Raw genomic sequence first — 23,247 nt, forward strand, 5'->3', positions numbered from 1 at the left:
ACGCAGCAGCGGGATCTCTGCGCAACTTCAGACCGATACAAACATTCCAGCAACCGGTGTCTCAGCCGGAGAAGTGCGGGCTACACCGTGATTCCACGAGAGGCAAGTCGGGTTCTGCTGCGACTCTGATCGTATTACGCTTTATCAGATGCGGTGCACACCGCTGTTATCCTGGTACTCACCCTAAAAGGCTGGTCCGGTATAAACGGAAAGTAAGGAATAGATGATTGCTCTTCCCCCCATTCTCCGGCTACACAAGAGTTTCTGACAAACTGTCTGTCTGTGAACACAGCTTTCAGTTCAATGGCTACATCCGCAGGAGGATCTTCCGACTCCCCGCAAGTCAGACTGATGCCAAAGCTGCAACACAAACAGAAAGGCTCTCCTTCAGCCAGGAGCGAGCGGATACGCCCCAAATGCTGCCAGTCTCATTTCTCAGCTTATTAAAGCCATTGACGGTATAGCGGAATGCCCCGACAGCTCAGCAGGGACAAAAACATGGTTATAGCATACATATATATGTGTGTGTGTGCACATGCATTGTCCATATATGCGTATATGTATGTGTATATGTGTGCTCTACATGCTCCTCTACTCCCAAGCGAAATGTTGGGAAACAGGATCCCTTAAAGAAATGCCCCCTCTATGGGTCAAAGGAGAAATCAGCACGCTATATTTAAAAAGATAAAAATAATCCCTCTCCAGAACGGAGGGATCCGTGTGCCCGTGTGCGGTCTCCAACCCACCCCCCGCGCCTCCTCCCCGGCCCAGCGCCCCCGGGGCGGCCCCGCCCGGCTGTTACCTCTCGGGGTTGAGGTCCACTATGCCCATAACTAAGATCTTCTTTCCCGGCCTCATTCCTCCTTTGATGTGCCCACAGAAGGGGACGATCTGGAAAAGGACAGGGAGGAGGGCGGCGAGGGTCAGCTCGGCATCAGCAGCGGCCGGGGGGGGGGGGGGGGGGTAAAGGGGTTAAAGCCCCCCGCAAACCCCCAGACAAGCCCAAATAAAGGTGATTTACCAGGCGAGGGAAGTACACATCAGCTTGCACCGGGGATCCCAGGGAGTTGTTTAAATGCCCGTCCTCTATTTTCTGCAGGTAAAAAGGAGAGCGCTGAGGCGGGGGCAGGCGGAGCCCTTCCCGGCCTCCCCCCGCTCGGCGCCGCAGGTGCCCGCCGTGGGGGCCCGCCCTGCGGGCCCGCCCTGCCCCGCCGGGCCCCCAGCCCCGTCCCGGTCCCCGTCCCGGTCCCCGTCCCGGAGCCCCGGGGAGAGAGCAGAGCGGTACTCACCAGCGCGTCCCCCTCGGCCACGGTCCCCGCCATCTTGTGGAAGCGGCGGCGGCGCTGGGGACGGGCGGAGGGGACCGGCGGGGGCGGGGGAGAGGGAGGGAGCGGGGCCGTGCGGCAGCCCCGGCGGCCGAGGGGCAGCGGCAGAGCCGGAGCGGGAGTCGCGCTGCTGCAGAAGTAGGAAGGCGAGCAGGAGGAGGAGGAGGAAGAGGAGGAGAAGGAGGGGGGGAGGTGGCCGGCTGTGCCTCGCCCGGCAGGGAGCCCAGCCCCTGGCCCGGGGGGGAGCCGCGCAGGGCGGGGGCTGCTGCCGCCTCCTCCGTTCCGCAGCCTGTCCGGCGGCGGGGCCCGGACCCGACCGGGGAGCCCCCGGCCCGGCGGGCCTGGGCGCTCGGACCGCGGCCCCAGTGGCGGGCGGGCGGCGGGGGCCGGGGAGGGGGGGGCGGCGGCGGGGGTGGGCCCGGCGTAGGCCCTGGAGGGGGGCAGGCCGCTCCGGGCCGGCGGGGACCTGGGGACCCGTCACCCGTGCCCTGCGGGTGACGAGTGCTTGGAGAGGGGGGTCCGGCTCGCCTGTGCCCTGCGGGTGACGAGTGCTTGGAGAGGGGCCACAAGAGCCCCGCGCCCCTTGCTTCGAGGAGCACCTTTATTTCTGAGCTTGGACACCCCGGCGAAGAGGCCGAGCGGCGCGTCTTGGGTAACTCCTCTTCTCCAGAGGTGGGGAGAAGGGCTCAGCCCCCACGAAAACGGACCATCGCCCCACGGCCTGGACCCTCGGGGGGTCGAGTCCCCGAGCGGCTGCTCTGCTGGGATGCGGTGTCCCGCCGGCGGGTGGCGTGGCCGGTCGCCGCGGGCGGCTGCTGGGCATGCGGCCAGGCGAATGGCAGCCCCTCGGCCAAGCCAGGCAGCAGCTCCTCTGAAATCCTCCCCGCCAACCTCCTAATGAGAGATGGTAATTGCATAAGCCGGCCGGCTGCTGATTGCTCGTCGTTGCACAGCGGAGCTCCTGTTGACGTGCGGTGGCCGCAGTTACGCAACGTGGCGGTGCCTGCGGGTGCCCCGCTCTGCCGAGAGCCTGGCGAAGCTCCGGCTGAGGCCACCAGCCCTGCTCGCGGCTGCAGTGCAGCGACAGGAATCCCTCGTCTTTACCGCAGCAGGAGTGACTTGTCCCGGCAGGCATGCCGTAATGATCCTGTTGACAAGTTTAGAGTCCTGAGGGGGTGGGAATTGAGGAAGGCTTTCTTCTCGCTTCCTCACCGCTGGGATTTGGTGGCAGGAACATCTCTTCAGCAACGTGACACAGCATCTGGGCTTGGCCTGCTTTCTGCAGGACCTCGCACGGGTCGCTTGGCTTTTCATGCCTCTTACCTGTGCGTTGGGCTGGGTTGGTGAGTGTTACTGTCCCTCCTCTGAGGCATCTGAGGATTAATTACTCATGTTGTGTGAAGTGGACTGGAAGAAGCTAAGTCACTGCGATATTCAGGGTTTCAATAAGATGGTGCGTGTCCATTGGGAAACACCTGCAATCAGTAGGTGATGCCATTTGAGAAATCAAGAGCTACCGAGAGTAAACACAGATTGTGCAAGTGTTTAGACGCTTGGTTACTTTTTCAGTAGTGCCCACTAATTTGGGGATGTTTTCATCTCTGGATGCCCAACTGCAGACGGCTCATGGAAGCTTATGTTTGTGCATACAGCTCTGCTGAAGTCACGTACCGAAGGCATGGCTTCTTCAGTTGTACCAGCACAGCTGAACATGAAGGCAGCAGGCATCCCTGTGGCCCAGGTCCCAGCATGGGAAAACCACTGAGCTGTTTGCTTTGTGCCAAAACATTGAGTGTCAGCTGTCACCACGTGGAAAAGCACCTTCCTAAGCACCTTCCTCAGATACTGCCAGGAGATTGAATTCATAAAAGTGCAGTAAACATGAAGCCATCGTACATTAGGAACAGCTGGATTTTAAGTGGTGAGTTGAGTGCGTTCACAAGTTCACCACGAAAAGGAACTGGAGTTGGCTTGATGGTTTTGTCAGCTCCTGTGTGCTGCTCACCTCACCAATGCTGATGCCAGCTGCAGACAGAACAGAAATTGCCCTAAACTTTTTACTTTTATTTAGTGGTGCAGTGTTGCACGGTGCCCAAAGAGCTGTTTTCAGAACACCTTATCTTTTCCTCTGCTGTACAGGGAGCGAGTTTAATGGATAAGGTTAAATGTATTGAAATTTTTAAAGAAATTTTTTATCAGGAGGGTGGTGAAACAATGGAACAGATTGCCCAGAGAGGTAGTGGGGGCCCCGTCCCTGGAGACATTCAAGGTCAGGCTGGCCGGGGCTCTGAGCAGCCTGGTCTAGTTGAAGATGTCCCTGCTTACTGCAGAGGGGTTGGGCTAGATGACCTCTAAAGGTCCCTTCCAACCCAAAGCATTCTGTGACTCTATTGGACATAAAATCAGGCCAGCCAGTCCTTTGCGCCAAAGCATGAATTCTTGTGAGGAGAGAGGTCATCATTATGTCTTTGTTTTGTAGCTGGTTTTAATTGAACTTTTTAATTTTGAAACAATTAAACAGTGAGACTTGGCCATTTGGCTAGCTGCTTTGCCTTGTGTTTGTCTTTTTTGGCGTGTTTTCCGAAAACTAGCACAAATGCAACATTTGTTTTGCTGGCCATGGAAAGATTGACTGGAACAACCTGCAGTATGAAATTACGATGGGGGAAGACATTCCCGTGTTTTTAAAGCACTGGTGGTCTGTGCCTTTCTGTTTCTGTGCCATGTTTGCCTCTTGCCTTGTAACAGCCCAGGAGGACATTGAAAATCCTGTTTGCACCACAAACAAATTGAAGTAGCCAGAGCAGGAGCTTTGCCTCTGTGTGCCGCTGTCCTGCCTGTGTGATGGCTGCTCCTGTGGTTTCTCCTAGGGAGGTGTTCTCCAGCAGAAGAGGACTACCCACCTCTGCACTGCCCAGCGATCTGAGGAGCAGGGTTCGTTTCTGGGCATCATTGTGCCTCCCGCCCACGGAGGAGCTTGCTCAAGACCCAGCTTCCCAGCAGGTCCCCCTCTGCAAAGGGCTGCAGGGTGAGTAAGCTCCTGCACTTGTTATTATGAAAAAGGGAGAGGTCTGAGCCAAATCTGTTCCCTCACCCATGCAGTCCTTGTTAAATCATCTGCACAAAATGGGCCCTGCTCAGTATTTGTACCAGCCTTCTCGACAGGGAAGCTTTTGAGGTTTCATGCTTGAGGGCCTGAGCTTGCACACCTCACGGGAGTAGCTGGAGCAATGCATTAAATATTCCTGCTGCACTGAAGTAATGCTGAGGTACAAGATACTGAACTTGACTGGCTGACCAAGTACCAAAACCCTTGTGGATAGGTATTGTCTTCCGTTTCTGGGTTTGTACAGTCCTTCGCTCGGCGGGAGCCTGGGACTCTTGAAATGCCGAGAATTGTACAAAGATTAAAAAGAAGTGGCATGGTGTGAACACCGTTTGGGAACACTTAATGACGTGCCCAGCCCAGCCACCAAAGGCATTGCTGAGAACTGGCAAACCCAGAACGTCATTTTAATCCCAGCACCTTGTATCTTGCAGCCACTCCCTTTGATGATTTAAAAAGGTGTATCTAATTCTTAGCTGGCCTTCACCAGAAAGGAATGCAGCACGATTGCAATTTTGGTGTGGTATAATTACCCTGCCTTTCTTGCCCCATTACCACTGACATTGCTCTCCTCACACCTGGGTTTATTGGCTGACTTGTACAACCTCTCTGATTTGTTTTGCTTTTTTAATGATGTTGGTGAGAAGATGGGAGGTGTTTGCTGGTTTCATGGAAGCTTCCTTTGGTTTCTGGGTGGCAAGGCACTGAAGTCCTGGTTTTTGTAAGACTCGGAAGAACCTGAGTAATACGATAAAGGAGAATGTGTGGGAATAAGTTTGATTCAGTGGTTGGAACGAAGTGTATAATAGTTCAGAGGAATTCCTCCTTTTCAGAATTACTGCAATAAAACTGCAGTGCCGATAAACAATTATTTGGGTTGGATGGTTTTTTTTTGACTTTCGTACCTTGCCACTGCAAATCCTCAGGCAGAGGTCTGGGAGACCAAACCCAACCTTGCAAAAATTTGCCCTGGGCAGGTGCCCAAGGCACCTCGGGAGAGGCTAGTGCTGACTATGTGTTGCCAGCAGAGTGGGAGATGTTGTCCTAGCCTTTTTGCCATGTGGGTTCAAAGTGTCCTGAGGATGGATTCCCCTGGCACTGCATACCCAGTCCAAAGTGCAGGGTGCCGCATACCTGTGGAAATGTTCATAAGCCTGCCCTCCCACGCTCACCTGTGGGAAAGACAAGTGACAGTTATCGGTACAGACAGTGCGGGGAGGGTGTTTAGCATGCCTGTGTGCTTTCACAGGCTACTGCTGTCACACCTTCATGGATGGAGGAGGGAATCCAGGGCCGGGAGCAGCAACCTCTCTTCACATTTATTTCTTGTGGCTTCCCTGCTTCTTCTTGTCCCCTGAGTGTTGCCCTTAGGGATTCAAGCTCTGGCTGTGCATGAATCCAGTGAAGAAGTCAGTTTTGTGGGGCTCTCGGTAACAGAGATTGTGTAAACTGGTGTTTAAGGAGATGGTCCTTGTGAGCGAGTCATTTGGTCACACACAGAACTGCTGCATGTCTGGTGCAGAGCATGTTCATATCAGAAGTAATTGTCTTGCAGACTGTTTGCTGGAGTCTGAACCAGGAACCAAGGGTATGTACATAAAGGCATGTTAGATAAGGCATTAGTTGCTGGTTGACGGCTGTTCATGTTCAGGATCTTTCAGCTCTTCCAGTCCCTACCACAGGGAATTCATGTCCGGAGGCATAGGGCAGGGAGAGGTAATACCTGCAAAGTTGTGGTGGGAGCTGCAGGCATCCACAGGGGACACGCTGTGTTTTTGAGACTTGGAGGCTGGTCTTTCCTGATCTGTCTTATTTGGGGCTTCTTTAGTATTATCATTACCATATCTCAACAGTTGTATCGTGAATCTCATGATGTTGGCTCTATTTTCTTCCAGTTTCAGTTTGGAAGTCCTGGTCGTTTCACAAGTACTTGGCTTTTACTTTATTCACACATTTGTTTTTTTTTACGGGGGCAACTTACAGCCTTTTTTTAAAGAGGAAAATTCTAGCAATGTGCGAATGTGGCTGCTTCCATAAGAACTGAAATCCAGCAGAAAATAATAAGGACCGTTATGTATATATATATTTATTTTTAAAAATATGATGATTTTCAGGTGAACCTCAGGAATTTAAAGATGGGGATTCATGACCATGATGCATCACGCCTGTATACATCTGCCAGAGGATGTGGAAGAAGACTGCAAAATGGCTTTTGCCTCTAAGTAATCAGCATGTCAAAGAGCTCTTTCCATGTACATTTAAATTATTAGTGACTGCTGTTCATCCTCTTTTTCCCTGTCCCCTAACAAGAAGTGGCCCTCCTGTTTTAGAAACAGGAATGGTGCACATCTCATCCTCATCGCAGTGGCCTAGGAGGACCTGCGGACAGAGGGTGGGACTCACTGTGGATGCCCCAGGCACAGGGAATCCAGGGAAAGCCATAACCCTCCCCTGATAAAGGCCCAGTGGTTTAGGGGCCTCTGTCCTCAGCAGGTGGCAACATCACATATGAAAACTCAGTCTCCGCGCCCCAATAAAATTCTGACAGAGAAGTGAAGACAATAGCTTCTGAGCACTGTAAGGCAAGACTGAGCACAGGACAAGGCAATGAAAGAAGTTGTGATGCACAGTTCCCCATGGTCACAAGAACTCATCTAATAGTCACTTTTTTAGGTGTTTCTGACTGATTGTGCCAAACCTCCACATGCCCATTTTCTTGCTGAGGATAGCATCGTCTGGTGTGGCATCTGCCTTTGGTGAGCAGGAGTCAGATGTCCCCGTTGTGTCCCCTCCCGCCATCTTGTGCACCCACTAACCGCTCACTGGCGGGGCAGGCTGAGGAGCAGAGAAGCCCTTGGCACTGTGCAAGTGCTGCTCGGAAGAACTTACACATCCCTCGGTTGTCAAGGCTGCTTTTTGCACAGGTGCAAAACATAGCCCCACGCAAGCTACTCTGAGCAAATGTAATGATGAAGCGCATCACAAAGGCACGTTTCAGGACTTGTTGTTGCTCCGGCTTAAAATCTGCTGGCCTTCATTAGGCTCTGGGTGTGCTTCAGGCTGGTCTAGGTTCTCCTGGGGTGTGACGGTGCCAGCAAGAGCAGCTGTCAGGCAGGCCAAGGCCTGGAGACATGGAGGAAAGGCTGGAGCAAAGAATCACAGAATGTTAGGGGTTGGAAGGGACCTCTGTGGGTCATCTAGTCCAACCCCCCTGCCGAAGCAGGGTCACCTACAGCAGGCTGCACAGGACCTTGTCCAGGCGGGTCTTGAATATCTCCAGAGAAGGAGACTCCACAACCTCCCTGGGCAGCCTGTTCCGGGGCTCCAGGACACTCAGAGGGAAGAAGTTCTTCCTCATGTTCAGACGGAATTTCCTATGCTTCAGTTTGTGCCCGTTCCGCTTGTCCTGTTGCTGGGCACCACTGAAAAGAGTTTGGCCCCATCCTCCTGACACCCACCCTTCAGATATTTATAAGCATTTATTAGGTCCCCTCGCAGCCTTCTCTTCTTCAGGCTGAACAAGCCCAACTGCCTCAGCGTTTCCTCATAGGAGAGATGCTCCAGTCCCCTCATCATCTTTGTAGCCCTCCACTGGTCTCTCTCCAGTAGCTCCTCATCTTTCTTGAAGTGGGGAGCCCAGAACTGGACAGAGTACTCCAGATGGGGCCTCACTAGGGCAGAGCAGAAGGGAAGGAGAACCTCCCTCGACTTGCTGGCCACACTCTCTTAGTGCACCCCAGGATCCCATTGGCCTTCTTGGCAGCCAGGGCACACTGCTGGCTCATGGTCAACCTGTCATCCACCAGCACACCCAGGTCCCTCTCCACAGAGCTGCACTCCAGTAGGTACGCCCCAAGCCTGTACTGGTGCATTGGGCTGTTCCTCCCCAGGGGCAGGACCCTGCACTTGCCCTTGTTGAACTTCATCAGGTTCCTCTCTGCCCAACTTTCCAGCCTGTCCAGGTCTCGCTGAATGGCAGCACAGCCTTCTGGTGTATCCACCACTCCTCCCAGTTTTGTGTCGTCAACAAACCGACTGAGGGTACACTCTAACTCTTCATCCAGGTAATTGATGAAGAAGTTGAACAAGACTGGGCCGAGCACTGACCCCTGGGGGACACCACTAGTTACCGGCCTCCTACTAGACTCAGCGCCGCTGATGACAACCCTCTGAATTCTGCCATTCAGCCAGTTCTCAATCCACCTCACCGACCACTCATCCAGCCCACACTTCCTGAGCTTCCCTAGGAGGATGTACCCTCCTTAGTGCAAGAGGATGCACTTGGGTCATCAGGTGGCAGAGGGCGAGAGGAGAGAAGAGTGAAGAAAAGCGGAGATGCTGAGGGAGCTGGCAGAGGGGCTCGTGAGGCCACTGCCAAAGGCAGATGTGGCTGCAGGCTGGAGCCAGCAAGCAGCGCATGGGCTGCTGAGGAGTGGCAGTGTGTGACCAAGTGGGTGAGTGGGTGTGGAATTATTAGTCAAATTAAGGTCTCACATCTGAAAATTAAAGTTTCTTTGAAAAACGTAGCCTTGTTCACCCATTGAGGAAAAGCATAAAATCCGAAGGAGCTCTGAGGATGGGACACAGGTGCTGCAGGCATGCGAGGAATCCTCTGACACAGCAACTCCCTGCAACACACCATAGAGGATGGAGCGGAGTGGAGATTCTGTGGCCATGCTCCATGATGGTAAAGCAGGATGAGGTGGTCCTCTAGAACGGAGAAGCAGCTCATCTGGCCCTCTGAGCCAACAGGTTTTCAAGACCTTGCCAAAGTTCTGTGCTTTTGTGAACTTTGCTCATTTTCATATCATTTTAATACCAAAACACACCTCCATCCCAAAGGCTACCCGCCTCCGAGGTGCGACCACTTCTCTTTGAGTCTGCGCCCTCCATTTTCTGTAAGCTATACCTTTACACGTCAAGTGAGAGGATTTTACACCAATCCTGATAAAAGATATGTATGACTACAGTCACTCAAACGTCACCTTAAATGTAGAAAGGTGTCTTGGTTTCGGCTGCTGCCGGCAACAAAAGCGCCACGCGGCCGCCCCTCCCCCCGCCGGCGTGTGGAGGAGAATGAAAAGAAAGAGGCAGAAACTGGTGGGTCGGGATAAGGGCAGTTTAACAGAACAGCAAACAGAGGGAAACAGGAACAACAACGATACAGATAAGGAGAAAACACGACAAAAACAGACCCGCTCTCTCGGATCGCACCGGCGCCGCACGCTTCTGAGCCTCGAGAGAGTTCCTGCCGCCCGCCCCCCCCCCCCCCCCCCCCCGAACCCCGCGTGACGTCACATGGTATGGAATACCAGGCTCTGTTTGGCCAGGTGGGGTCAGCCCCCACCCCCCGGCTGTGCCCCTTCCTGGAGTCCGGTGAAAATTAACCCTGTCCTGGCCAAACCCAGGACATTATCCACCCCTTATTCCATACCATCTACATCATGCCCAGGTCCCCCATTGTCCAGTTGATCACCACCACTTCTCCTGTCTCCAGATATCATTCCTTTAGTCTATGGATCATCACTCTAAAGTGTCCATTGAGTTCATTTAATCCATGACTTCAGGCTCCATCTGTCGTTATGGTCTTCCGTGGCAGGGGAGGTGATGTGTGGTGATGGGCGGTCACTTGCTGCATCCGGAGCTCACGGCTGATGTATCTGGTGCGGCCCGTGCCCACAGTCTGCAGGAGGTGTTGATCCTGATGAAGCTGCTGGATGTCAGTTGTTGAAAACCAGGTCCAGTTCCATCATCGCTGTGCTCTGCTAGGTTTTCATCGAGAAAAGTCCATCCTTCTTTAATCTGGATGATTCTTACTATGCTACTACTGGTACAACGTACAACAATTATAACAGTGATAACAGACAGTGACAGGGTTATTTAACAATTAACTTTGTACAATTTATTTATGGACTATTCTTGCCCAAAATTAAATCCCCATGAGGTACACATCGGACTTCCCCATCCTTCCGCATTACCCACCAGGTACACCCAGGTCCTTGAGCAAAAGCAATCCCCCGGACGGCCTTGCCTTTGCCCGAGGCAGGATTAACCCAAACCGTCTTCCCTAACATGTTCCGCATGTGCACTACAGGAACTTTATCCCCTTCTACAGGGCGCTGAGGTTTTGACTGGGCAGGACCAGCCCAGTTGGTGGACCCTCTGGTATTAACCAACCAGGTGGCCTTTGCTAAATGGGTACCCCAGTTTTTGAAAGTCCCACCCCCCATTGCCCTCAAAGTGGTTTTTAGCAGCCCATTGTAACGTTCGATCTTTCCAGAGGCTGGTGCATGGTAGGGGATGTGATACACCCACTCGATACCATGTTCTTTGGCCCAGGTGTCTATGAGGCTGTTGCGAATGTGAGTCCCGTTGTCCGACTCAATTCTCTCGGGAGTGCCATGTCACCACAGGACTTGTTTTTCCAGGCCCAGGATGGTATTCCGGGCAGTGGCATAGGGCACAGGGTAGGTTTCCAGCCGTCCAGTGGTGGCCTCCACCATTGTGAGCACATAGCGCTTGCCTTGGTGGGTTTGTGGCAGTGTGATGTAGTCAATCTGCCAAGCCTCCCCATATTTATATTTTAGCCATCGTCCTCCATACCACTGAGGCTTTACCCGCTTGGCTTGCTTGATTGCAGCGCATGTTTCACATTCATGGATAACCTGTGCGATAGTGTCCATGGTCAAGTCCACCCCTCGGTCACGAGCCCATCTGTATGTCGCGTCTCTTCCTTGGTGGCCCGAGGTGTCATGGGCCCACCGAGCTATAAACAGTTCACCCTTATGTTGCCAGTCCAGATCCACCTGAGCCACTTCAATCTTAGCAGCCTGATCTACCTGGTGGTTGTTTTGATGTTCTTCAGTGGCCCGACTCTTAGGGACGTGGGCGTCCACGTGACGGACTTTTACAACCAACTGCTCCAGCCGGGCAGCAATATCTTGCCACAATGGGGCAGCCCAGATAGGTTTGCCTCTGCGCTGCCAGTTATTCTTCTTCCATTGCTGCAGCCACCCCCACAAGGCATTGGCCACCATCCAAGAGTCGGTGTAAAGATCGAGCAGTGGCCACTTCTCTCGACTGGCAATGTCTAAAGCCAGCTGGATGGCTTTCACCTCTGCAAACTGGCTGGACTCACCTTCTCCCTCAGCAGTTTCCGCGACTTGTCATGTAGGGCTCCACACAGCAGCCTTCCACCTTCGCTGCTTCCCCACAATGCGACAGGACCCATCCGTGAACAGGGCATACTGTTTCTTATCTTCTGGCAGCTGGTTATACAGTGGGGCCTCTTCAGCACATGTCACCTCCTCCTCTGGCGATGCTCCAAAATCTTTGCCTTCTGGCCAGTCCATGATGACCTCCAGAATTCCTGGGCGACTGGGGTTTCCCATTCGGGCGCGCTGGGTGATCAGCACGACCCACTTACTCCACATAGCATCGGTGGCATGATGCGTAGAGGGGACCCTCTCTTTGAACATCCAGCCCAGGACTGGCAATCGTGGAGCTAGGAGGAGCTGTGCTTCAGTGCCAACCACTTCTGAAGCAGCTCAAACGCCTTCATATGCTGCCAGAATCTCTTTTTCAGTGGGAGTATAGCGGGCCTCAGATCCTTTGTATCCCCGGCTCCAGAACCCCAGGGGTCGACCTCGAGTCTCCCCTGGTGCTTTCTGCCAGAGACTCCAGGTTGGGCCATTCTCCCCGGCTGCGGTGTAGAGCACGTTTTTAACATCTTGCCCTGACCAGACTGGACCAAGGGCTACGGCATGAACTATCTCCCGTTTAATCTGTTCAAATGCCTGTCGTTGCTCAGGGCCCCATTCAAAATCATTCTTCTTCCGGGTCACGTGGTACAGAGGACTTACAGTCTGGCTGTAATCTGGGATGTGCATCCTCCAAAAACCCACAACACCCAGGAAGGCCTGTGCTTCCTTTCTGCTGGTTGGTGGAGACATAGCTGCTATTTTGTTGATGACATCCATTGGGATTTGACGGCGCCCATCCTGCCATTTTATTCCCAAAAACTGGATCTCTTGCTCAGGTCCCTTGACTTTACTTCGCTTAATGGCGAAACCGGCTTTCAAAAGGATCTGAACTATTTTTTCCCCTTTCTCAAAAACTTCCTCTGCGGTGTCACCCCATACAATGATGTCATCGATGTACTGCAGATGTTCTGGGGCTTCACCCTTTTCCAGTGCAGTCCAGATTAGTCCATGGCAAATGGTGGGACTGTGTTTCCACCCCTGGGGCAGTCGATTCCAGGTGTACTGGATGCCCCTCCAGGTGAAAGCAAACTGTGGCCTGCACTCTGCTGCCAAAGGGATGGAAAAGAATGCATTAGCGATGTCAATTGTAGCATACCACTTGGCTGCCTTTGACTCCAGCTGATATTGAAGTTCTAGCATGTCTGGCACGGCAGCACTCAGCGGTGGCGTGACTTCATTCAGGCCACGGTAGTCTACTGTCAGTCTCCACTCTCCAGTAGATTTTCTCACTGGCCATATGGGACTATTAAAGGGTGAGCGAGTTTTGGTGATCACTCCTTGACTCTCCAGCTGGTGGATCAGCTGATGAATGGGGAGAAGGGAGTCTCGGTTGGTACGATACTGTCGCCGGTGCACCGTTGTGGTCGCAATTGGCACCTGTTGTTCTTCAACCCTCAGCAACCCCACAACGGAAGGATCCTCTGAGAGACCAGGCAAGATGGACAGCTGTTTAATTTCTTCCATCTCCACAGCAGCTATGCCAAAAGCCCACCGATATCCCTTTGGGTCCTTGAAATACCCTCTTCTAAGATAGTCTATCCCAAGGATGCATGGAGCCTCGGGGCCAGTTACAATGGGGTGCTTCTGCCAGTCCTGCCCAGTGAGGCTCACTTCAGCCTCCAGTACACTCAGGTCTTGGGACCCCCCTGTCACTCCCGAAATGCAAATAGACTCTGACCCTTTGAACTCTGATGGCATTAAAGTACACTGTGCACCAGTGTCCACTAGAGCTTTATACTCTTGTGGATCTGACGTGCCAGGCCACCGAATCCACACCGTCCAATAAACCCGGTTGTCCCTTTCCTCCACCTGGCTGGAGGCAGGGCCCCTCTAATCCTCGTCAGAGAATTTGCTGCTCACCTGCTGTAAAAATGACTTGGAGGTCCCCTCCAGAGGATCGGAATCAAGGTCAAACTGTCTACGTGGTCTGGAGAGCTGGCTGCTGGAAACTGGAGCGGCATCTTTCCTAACAGAATCGCCTTTTGTGATTGTTTTACCTCGCAACTCACGGACTCGTGCCTCTAGACTTGAGGTGGGTTTTCCATCCCACTTCCTCATGTCCTCTCCGTGGTCACGCAGGTAGAACCACAGGGTGCCCCGGGGTGTATAGCCTCTGTATTCCCTCTCCTAAGCAGAGAAACGCTTGCCCCTAATAGCTGAGACACTGGCCCGTACAGGTGGGGAGTAGGACATATTCCTGTCTAGTTGCTTGACCAGTTTCTCCACAGCTGAGACAAGGGAGGAAGAGAGGCTTTCCTCATATTGCCGGAGTCTGACAGCCACCTCATCCACTGTTGGTGCCTCTTTACCTTTCCAGTCTACTATTGCCAGTGAGTTGGCATATGAGGATGGTGAGCTCCGCACAAACTTCCTCCACATGGATTGTGAGCACTGGAGTTCATCTGGGTCTGTGGGTACCTGCTCATCGTCTGTGTCACAGTAAACCAGCTCCCGCACAGCTAATTCCCTCAAGTACCGAATACCCCTTTCCATATTGGTCCACTTGCCAGGATAGCATACAAAATCGTCACTGAAGGGGTACCTCTCCCTCACGCCTGACAGAAGTCTCCTCCAGAGGCTGAGGATTTGTTCCTTTTTCCCAATAGCCTTGTCAATGCCCCCATCCCTGGCCAGGGATCCCAGCTGCTTGGCTTCCTTGCCCTCTAATTCCAAGCTGCTGGCCCAGTTATCCCAGCACCGCAGCAGCCAGGTGGCAATGTGCTCGCCTGGGTGGCGGCTGAAATCTTTCCGCATGTCTCGCAGCTCGCCCAGGGACAGGGACCGGGTGATGATCTCTGTCTCTATCTCCCGCGATGACCCTGGCTCATCGTCATCCCTCCCGGGGCGATCTGCTCTCTTTGCGTCTTTCTTTAGTTTTACAGGGGCGACTGCTACCGGCACAGGTTGGTCATTGGGCTCAGCTGCGATGCCTGCAGCTGGAGCTGGGGCTGGAGCAGCTGCTGTGAAAACCGAGGGAAACCGGTTTTCCAGGGAAACCGAGGCAGACCCTGCAGCTGTGGCAGCGGCGGTGCCGGTCGGGGGGGCTGTGACTGCCTGCTGGGCTGGAGGGGCTGCAGGGCCGGCTGGGGGGGCAGCGCCAGTCACAGTGCCTGCCGCTTCGCTTCCCACCCTTTCCCCTTTAAGGCACTGAACAGTGTTGAACATGGCTCGGTAGGCATGGGCCAGACCCCAGCACATTGTGGTGATTTGTGTCTCTCTGGAGTTCCCAGGGTGGCAGCACACTTTTTTCAGATATTTTACCAGATTGTCCGGATTCTGTATTTGCTCAGGGGTGAGTTTAAAACACACCGGGGGTGCCCACTGCTCTAGACACCTGCCCATGCTGTCCCACACACCCAGCCACTCACAGCTATCCGGCCCCGGGGCAGGTCTCTGCACGATGTTCTTAACTACTTGCTTAACCCTAAACAAAACCCAAAACCCATTCAGGAGGCATAACAAAAGGAGAGTGCTGCCCTGAGCATCCCACGGGTACTCGAAATTATCAAAAGCCGTTAGGAGTGGCCTGAAGGAGAGAGGGGGGGGCGAAAGAGTGGGGGAAGGTATCCCCTTCGGTTTTCCCCACAGACTGGGTTTGATTATTAACAAATTCTAAGACATAGGATCCGAGGTACGGAAATGACCGCAGTGCTGCATGCAAATACAAGCCTAATTTCATGCACATTGATGTTATCATGTCATAAGTCGATATCGTACAGTAGAGCAAAATTATCATCCTGATCTTTTTCCCAGCGATGATGAACAGCACGGCATTGAATACATACTGCAAATAAGGATTCAAAAACCACAGCCATCTGATCAAAGACAGAAACATTTTTACCGGCGACTAGTTAACTAACACAGAAAAATGTGTATAACAAAATTTAACAAAACGTAAGAAAGCAGTTTTAACACCCGCTGCTCAGCCCTGCCGTTATCCCCGCCCCACGTCTGGGCGCCAATTTAATGTCTTGGTGTCGGCTGCCGCCGGCAACAAAAGCGCCACGCAGCCGCCCCTCCCCCCGCTGGCGTGCGGAGGAGAATGGAAAGAAAGAGGCAGAAACTGGTGGGTCGGGATAAGGGCAGTTTAACAGAACAGCAAACAGAGGGAAACAGGAACAACAACGATACAGATAAGGAGAAAACATGACAAAAACAGACCCGCTCTCTCGGACCGCACTGGCGCCGCACGCTCCCGAGCCGCGAGAGAGTTCCCGCCGCCCCCCCCCCCCCCCCCCCCCGAACCCAGCGTGACGTCACATGGTATGGAATACCAGGTTCTGTTTGGCCAGGTGGTTGCAGCCCCCACCCCCTGGCTGTGCCCCTTCCTGGAGTCCGGTGAAAATTAACCCTGCCCTGGCCAAACCCAGGACAAAAGGATATAAAAATAGCCAGGGAAATAGGGGCTTTTCAGCCAAGAACATAACACCATGAGCAAGTCAAGGGAAACTCCACCTCAGACGGCCTCTGACTAGCGGGATCAGCCGACCGGCTGAGCCTTGCTTCTCCCCGCCTTGGGACGCCTTGGGTGAGACTTAGACTAAGCGCTTTTCTCGGCAAACTTAGAGAACTCTCTGGAGAGTTACTCCCTCATGTTTATAGCCAGTCTGTATTATTTATAAGCTTTTCAGGCGTTTATACTTAATAACATCATATTTGCATGCCCTTTTTTGTAGACAGTCACTATCACCGGCAATTCAAAACACCTCTATACCTGTTGCACTGTTTAAGTAGCCGGTTGTCAGAGTTTCTCACTGAACGCGAGCGAACCCTAGAGCGCGGCCGTGCTAGTTCATGAGCATGACTGGACTGAAGGTGCAGACCGCTATTCGTGTATCCAGAATCGTGGTAGTTTAATGTACAAGTTGTGGCAGAGGCCAGCAAGCAGCGGTGAAGCGCAGAGCAGGTGGAGGGAGGTGGTCTTTGCCCTCTGCTGTCTGGCGCTCTGGGCTGCTGAGGGCCAGGTAGACGAGATGGCCGTAGTGGAGAGAAGCTTCCATGCAGTGTCCCCTCAGGCCCCGCCCACTTTCCGCTGGGGACGCCATCTTGGTCAGTTGGAGCCAACAGCCCGCCGAGACAGCAGCAGCGAGCTGTGCTGGCACAGAGCACGGCTGGCAGGAGGCAGACTCTAGCCGAGCAGTGCTGCTCAGGCACCGCCACCAGCACCCCGCTTCGCTTCCTCCGTGTCGCCAGCAGGGACTCGTCCTTGGTCCCCACCGAGGGTCCTCCTGTCCTGGGCAGGATGGGCCAGGCCAGCTGCTGCTGTGGCTCCAGGTGGGCTCCCCTCGTGCCTCGAGGACATGCGGCCACGGCCGAGCCCCGCAGCACCAGCAGCCTTCCTCATGCCCACCACTCTCCTCTGCTCTGCTCTGCTCTGCTCTGCAGGGAGGCTCCCAGAGACGCCGAGCCGCTGCTGAGCGTGGATGTGCGGCTGAGCCGGGGCCGCAAGAGCAGCGAGAGGCGCCTTCTCCTGCTCCCGGAGGAAGTGGTGGTCGCCAAGCTGCAGTAAGAGCCTGAGAGCGCAGCTGCCTTTCCCCCATGCCTGGCCCTGGCAGCAGGGCAGGGACAGCCTGGCACCAGCCCCACGCCCCTGCAGCTTGGTGCTGGATGCCCCAGTGGCCGTGCCCAGGGCAGGTGGGGGACAGGGCCCTGTGCGGGGGCACCCCAGGGAGGCCACCTACAGCTGCCGCCCTCCTCTCCTCTCCTCTCCTCTCCTCTCCTCTCCTCTCCTCTCCTCTCCTCTCCTCTCCTCTCCTCTCCTCTCCTCTCCTCTCCTCTCCTCTCCTCTCCTCTCCTCTCCTCTCCTCTCCTCTCCTCTCCTCTCCTCTCCTCTCCTCAGACAGGGCACCACCCTGCGCCCAGAGCTGTGCCTGGCCCTGAACCAGCTGTGGGTGCTGAGCAGCAGAAAGGAGGCGTGGCGGGAGGAAGAAGAAGAAGAGGAGGAGGCTGAGGGCAGCGGGGAGGACAGGAGCTCCGTTATCCTTGCCTGGCACAGCGGCTCCTGCGTTGCCACTTTTGGGTGAGTCGTGCCCCAGGGGGCTTCGTGCTGCCCCTGTGTCCTTGTCCCTGGGGCAGGGCTGTGCAGGCGCCTGGCTCTGGCCACGGGCTGGGGGTCAGCGGGGCCTGACGCTGCTTCTCCTCTCTTGCTGCAGCTCCCGGGCGCTGAAGGAGCTGTGGGTGGGCACACTGCTGGGGTAAGCGGTGGCGATGCTGCAGGCGCAGTGGGACGGGGGAAGAGAGCTCCCCAGCTGGGGAGAGGTGCCCGTGCGGCTGCGTGCAGCCGTTGGGCACAGCTGCCTGACAAGAAGGAAGAGGTGGCTTGGGGCTGAGCCAGCTCTCTCCTTGTCCCTTTGCGATGCGCAGGACACCAGAAGGAGCCAAGAGAGCCCGAGTCAGCCGGCTACCATCCATCAGCTTCCTGGAGAAGGAAGTGAGCGGGCGCCACGCCGTGAGTGTCTGTCTGGTGGAGGCTCTGTCCCCGAGCACGGGTCCTCCCGCCAAGCAGCAGAGGCATGGCTGCTCACCTTCTTGCACTTGTTGTCTCTTGCCCAGTGGAGGCCATTGAGTGCCGGGAGCCTGGCGAGACTGCTGGAGGGCCAGGCAGAGGTGAGCACGGCTGCCTTTCAGATGCCTCTGTCTGTGGCGGGGTGCCAGGGCTGTGCGTGGAGTGGCGTGAGCTTGGGAGGGCAAGAGGTAGGGAGGTGTGGAGGGAGGGAGGGATGGAAGGATGGAGGGTTTCCTGTTGGCAGCTGGGGAGCGGAGAGTGTTGCGGAGCGAGCGGGAAGAGCGGCACGTCCTGGCTGGCGGTGGTGGGAGGAAAGCTGCTGTGCTGGGCTGAGAGGCAGGGAAGGCTGAGGGCTGCAGGTGTGTCACGCTGCGGCTGCTGATGCCGGGTGTCAGCTTGTGGGTGGGCCTTAGTGCTGCGGGGCAGGTCTCTAAGCTTGGTCTGGCTCTTGCAGGCGAATCCCCAGCAAGGAGCTCCCTCGGTGCCATCTGGCAATGGAGGGGGCCTGTGCCCCTCAGCAGGTGAGTTTTGGCAAGCAAGGCAAGCTGGTGCAAGCGGTTGAGCTGTGCTGACTTGTCCCTTGAGTGTCGCCATGCAAGTTGTGCAGCGCAAGGGAGGACGTGAGCTGGAGGAGCAAGGCCAGGCGGTGGGCAGCGGCAGCTGGAGGTGGTTCTGCGTGGACACGGAGCCTGTGCTGCTGCCCAGAGCGTGGAGGAGGGCAGGCCAAGGGCTGGGCCGGGCTGTCCCGCTGTACCACTGGCTCTCAGGAGCCTGCGAGCCAGAGGCGCTGAGCCGGCGCCGTGGCTCCAGCTGCCGGCTCCATGCCCATCCTGCCAACCGCTCAGCACCGCGCTGCAGCCAGGGCAGGGCAGGGCAGGCTGCAGGAGCGCTGGCCTGGCGGTCTCCATTGACGGGCTCTCCTTCTCTTTTCCTTTGCAGCAAGAGGGAGCAGCAGCAGCAGCAGCAGCAGGAGGAGGAGGAAGGGGCTGCCCTGGCCCTTTGCTGGGTGGCGCAGCCCGGCTGTCGCCCCAGCGCCAGGGCAGGCGGGCTGCGGCTGCAGCAGGGCGCTCTTTGGGCAGCCCCTGGCAGCCCTGTGCCAGGACGATGGCACGCTGCCCCGGCCCATCCAGGTAAGGCAGCCTGGCCAGGGGGTCCCCACACCTCCCTCCCTCCCTCCCTCCACATGCTGCGCAGAGGTGGTGCGTGTTCCCAGGAGCTCCGCGCACGGCCGTGGGACTGGGCTCTTCAGCCCCAGCAAGGAGGCAGGGCTGGGGCAGGGCTCTGGCCAGCGCTGTTGGCAGGCAGCTCCTCAGCCAGACAACTGTCCTCCTGCCTCTCCTGCAGGAGCTGCTGGCTGTCCTGCAGCGCAAAGGGCCGGCAGCGGAGGGGATATTCCGCAGAGCTGCCAGCGCCACAGCACTGCGGGAGCTGCGCGAGGCCCTGGACCGCGGCGCAGACGTCGAGCTGGCAAGGCAGCCCGCGCTGCTGCTGGCCGTCCTCTTGAAGGTGAGCGCTTCTGGGCTGCAGCTGGACGAGCTGCTGGCTGCCGTGGAGTGCTGTACGGCTCAGCTGCAGCCCTTGCCATTGCAGGACTTCCTGCGCAGCATCCCCTCCAAGCTCCTCGTCAACCGCCTCTACGAGGACTGGATGGCAGGCATGCAGAAGAGCAGCAAGGAGGAGAAGCTGCGAGAGCTGAAAGCGTGAGTGTGGGCAGCAGCCTGCCTGCTGAGCAGGAGCCCTGCCCGCTGCTGCCTCAGAGCACGTGGAGAGAGAGCTGGGGGAACGGCTGTGGGCAGCATCCGCTTGATGAAGCTTGTGCTCCTGTTCCCTCAGCGTGGCCGAGAAGTTGCCTGCAGCCAACCTCCTCCTGCTGAAGCAGCTGCTGGCCCTCCTGCAGCACATCGGCCACAACACAGCCACCAGCAGAATGAGCTGCAGCAACCTGGCCATCTGCGTTGGGCCTAACCTGCTAAGCCCACCCAACGAGGAGCTGCTCCCACTGGAGGCCATGCTGGTGGTGACCCAGAAGGTAGGCTGCATTGCCGCCATGGCTGCAGCCTTGGCGGCCCATCAGAGCTTGGCTGCTCGCAGGTGTCGGGATGCCTCCTCCCTTGAGCAGCTGCTGGCGGGGTGGCTGCCTGCAAGAGCAGCCCCACAGCCACTGCCTTGCGCGCAGAGGCAAGGCTGAGGGCTGCCAAAGGCTGCCTGGGGCCTTGGCAGGCAGCTGGCTTGAGAGCAAGGCTTGGGTGTGTGCAGGTGAAGGCGCTGGTGGAGTTCCTGCTGGAGAACTGCGGGGAACTCTTTGCGGAGGAGAGAAGGGAGGTTTCTATTCGAGAGACTGAGGAATCGCCAGCCGCCCCGCAGGGATCCACAGGTAAGAGCAGGCACGGAGGCTTGTCAGGGGCTGGGGCTTGGGATGCCAGACTCTTTGGCGTCGCTTGTGTCGGGGCTGGGCATCATGGCGTGCTGTCCTGTGAGCCGCGCTTGCCCCATGGGCTCTGTCGGGCCCCTGCCTCTTGGGGCAGGAACGGTTTGCTCTGCAAGATGAGCTGCAGGCTGCAGACAGGCTGAGGAGGGCTGCAAACACAAGTGGGGTAGGGCTTTGGGTGGGTTTGGCTTGAGCTCGTTTTCACTTCCAAGAAGTCCCTTTGCTGCCCCTGCTTCTTCTTTCTAGATGTGTGCGTGGAAGAGCCAAGGGTCCCTGCAGAGCCAGCAGACACCAAGCACGTGGCAGAAGCCTTGGCGCACACACCGCGCTCTCTGCTCGGTGTCCTCCAAGAAGCTGGGGGAGATACCCTGGCGCAGCCTGGAACGGGAGAGGTGGGTCTGGTCCCCGCACGCTGCGGCAGCGTGTCTGGGGCAGGAGGGCGCTTGGTGGTGAGGCCAAGTGGCTGCTGTGCCTCTGCCTGGCAGCAGAGCTGCTGTGTGGCTGGCTGATTCCTCCACCCCCCGCCGTGATACATAGTCACCAAAAGCGGCAAGATTGTTTCTGAAATGCACCAGGCATGGGCTTGGTCAGCCTAAAAGCCCCGAAAACAGCAGAGCAACAGACAGAGGGGAGCAGCTGGCAGCTGGAGAAGGCTTTTGCTCAGTCCTGCTTGGTCAGAGCTGGACGAAGCGTATTTTGGGCAGTCAGGGGCACTGCACGAAATGTGGCTGACGCCAAGCAGCCAAAGGGATGTGGTGCGCAGAGCTGAGGGAGCCGCGTTGGGCAACCAGGCGCTTCCCGCTCCGAGTTGTCTCCTGCCACCCACCCACTCCAACCTCTCTGTTGTAGGCACCTCCAGCTGTGCCTCCAAGCAGCCCTGAGAGCGCGGCAGTCTCCCTGCGGTGCCCACCAGAACCGGCGAGCCTTGCAGAGGACAGGAGGTAAAAGGAGCTCGCCTGGCTCCAGAGGAGAAGGGACTGCAGCGGATGGTGGCTTTGCCTAACTGGTAGCAATCCTGTGCTCTGGAAAGGTTTGCAGGCGGTCCCCAGCCCAAGGAAAAGGGAAGAGAGAGGAAAGAGGCGTGGGGAGAGGAGAGAGCAAGCTGCGCAGAAGAGCAGAGGAGCAAGAGAGAGCAAGTTTTGGGGAGCGGAGCAGCGCAAAACCGCCGGAAGGTGCAGCGGGTCAGGAAGCGCAGGTGTGTAGCAGGCTCTGCTGCCCCAGCGCTGGAAGTGAGTGCAGCCGTGTGGCAAGGGGCGAGGGCTGGTGCTGCGCAGGGTGTGTCAAGAAGTCGACGGCAGCTGCCCAGGGGCTCCCGCTGGAGCCCTGCTGCGTGGCACGGGGCACCGTGCGTCTCTGCAGAGGCGCAGGTCTGGCAGGGCATCAGCCCTGCAGATCAGGCGCCAGAGGCATCGCACAGCCAGGGCCAGCAAGAGCTCTGTCTTCTGGGCCTTCAGCTGTTCCTGCGCAACGGGCTTCGCCGAAGCAAGGGCAGCAAAGTCCTGCCTCTTGCTGCCTTCTCCAGGTTGAGCAGAGCTTTGTGACCTTGTCGTTGCAGGCGCCGACGCATTTTCTGCGCCTGAAGCAGCGTGAGTGCTGGGACGTGGCAGTTGGCGGCCACAATAAACTGATCTCTTGTCTCTTGTGACTGTGTCAGGCCTGGGGTGTTGTGGAGTGGGGAGGTGTTGTTTTGTGCTGAGTCGTCGGGGAGGAGTTTGGGCTGGTCCCTTGCTTGCTAAAGCAGCATTGTTTGCAGCGGGCGCGAGGGCTGCGTTGAGGTGCTTGAGGAGGGAAAGCAAAGCAGCGAGTGGCAGGGGCGGCTGGAGGCTGGCAGGGAGCTGTGGCGCTCAGGTGGTCCACCCTGTGCTCAGGCAGGCTCCCGTCGAGCAGGGTGCCCAGGCCCTTGTGCTGGGGAGTCTGGAGGATCTGCTGGCAGCTGCGCCATGTGCTCAGAGAAAGGGGCAGACGTAGGCAGGGCCCGGTGGCCCCAAAGGGCTGAAGGAAGAGTTTCACTTCCCCGCTGGGTGGGAGAATGTCCTCAGCTCACCCAAAAAGCTTTAGAAGCGGCTCCAACAGCAGCTGCGCTGCTGAGGCTTTTGTGCATCCCAGCGTGATCCAGGGAATGCCCGCATCACGACGGAGGAGGAAGGCCGAGCACTCTCACCGTTGGCTCTGGAGCTTTTTTGATTAGAAGTTCACAAGTAGCCTGTCTTCAGGTTGAGATTGCCAGTTATGCATTAGAGAATTTCTGTGTTTGTATCCTAATGATAAATTTGTGAATGATTGTATTGGTATGTTAGGCTGGTGTATACAGATATGTTTGAGCCATTTTTTTCCCTTTTTGTTCTTTCTTTTTCCGTGTAAACTTTATAAAATGCTCTTGAAGTTTCAAAGTATGTTGTCCTGTAAATGTGAGAGATCCAGGCAGATCATGAAACTGCTCAGGTGAGAAGTGTCTTCCAGTTGCTCTGCATGCAGTGCAGGGCAGGGTGGGGGTTGTTTATTGTTTTCGTAAGCTCCAAAGAAAATACTGTTCCTCCCTAATTTAGAAGACCTGCCATATTATTACTGTTTTCATAGTGCTTTCTTCAAATGAATCCGGAAAAATGGGAATCACGTCTTCA

The 23,247-nt window shown here is 56.1% G+C and overlaps 1 protein-coding gene across 1 annotated transcript in view; it reads right to left on the bottom strand.

Annotated features, from left to right (window-relative positions):
- Positions 1 to 1,689, bottom strand: part of LGALSL (galectin like) — a 9,631-nt gene extending 7,942 nt beyond the window's left edge. Inside the window, exons 1-4 of the mRNA XM_075413331.1 lie at positions 1,290 to 1,689; positions 1,022 to 1,093; positions 803 to 891; positions 183 to 360 (exon numbers count right to left, since the gene is read on the bottom strand). Of these exons, the coding sequence (XP_075269446.1) occupies positions 183 to 360; positions 803 to 891; positions 1,022 to 1,093; positions 1,290 to 1,322 (372 nt within the window). The 5' untranslated portion in view covers positions 1,323 to 1,689. The remainder of the gene's footprint in view (positions 1 to 182; positions 361 to 802; positions 892 to 1,021; positions 1,094 to 1,289) is intronic.
- Between the last annotated feature and the right edge of the window lie 21,558 nt (positions 1,690 to 23,247).

This window comes from Opisthocomus hoazin, chromosome 2, assembly GCF_030867145.1.
Source record: "Opisthocomus hoazin isolate bOpiHoa1 chromosome 2, bOpiHoa1.hap1, whole genome shotgun sequence".
Taxonomy (NCBI): domain Eukaryota; kingdom Metazoa; phylum Chordata; class Aves; order Opisthocomiformes; family Opisthocomidae; genus Opisthocomus; species Opisthocomus hoazin.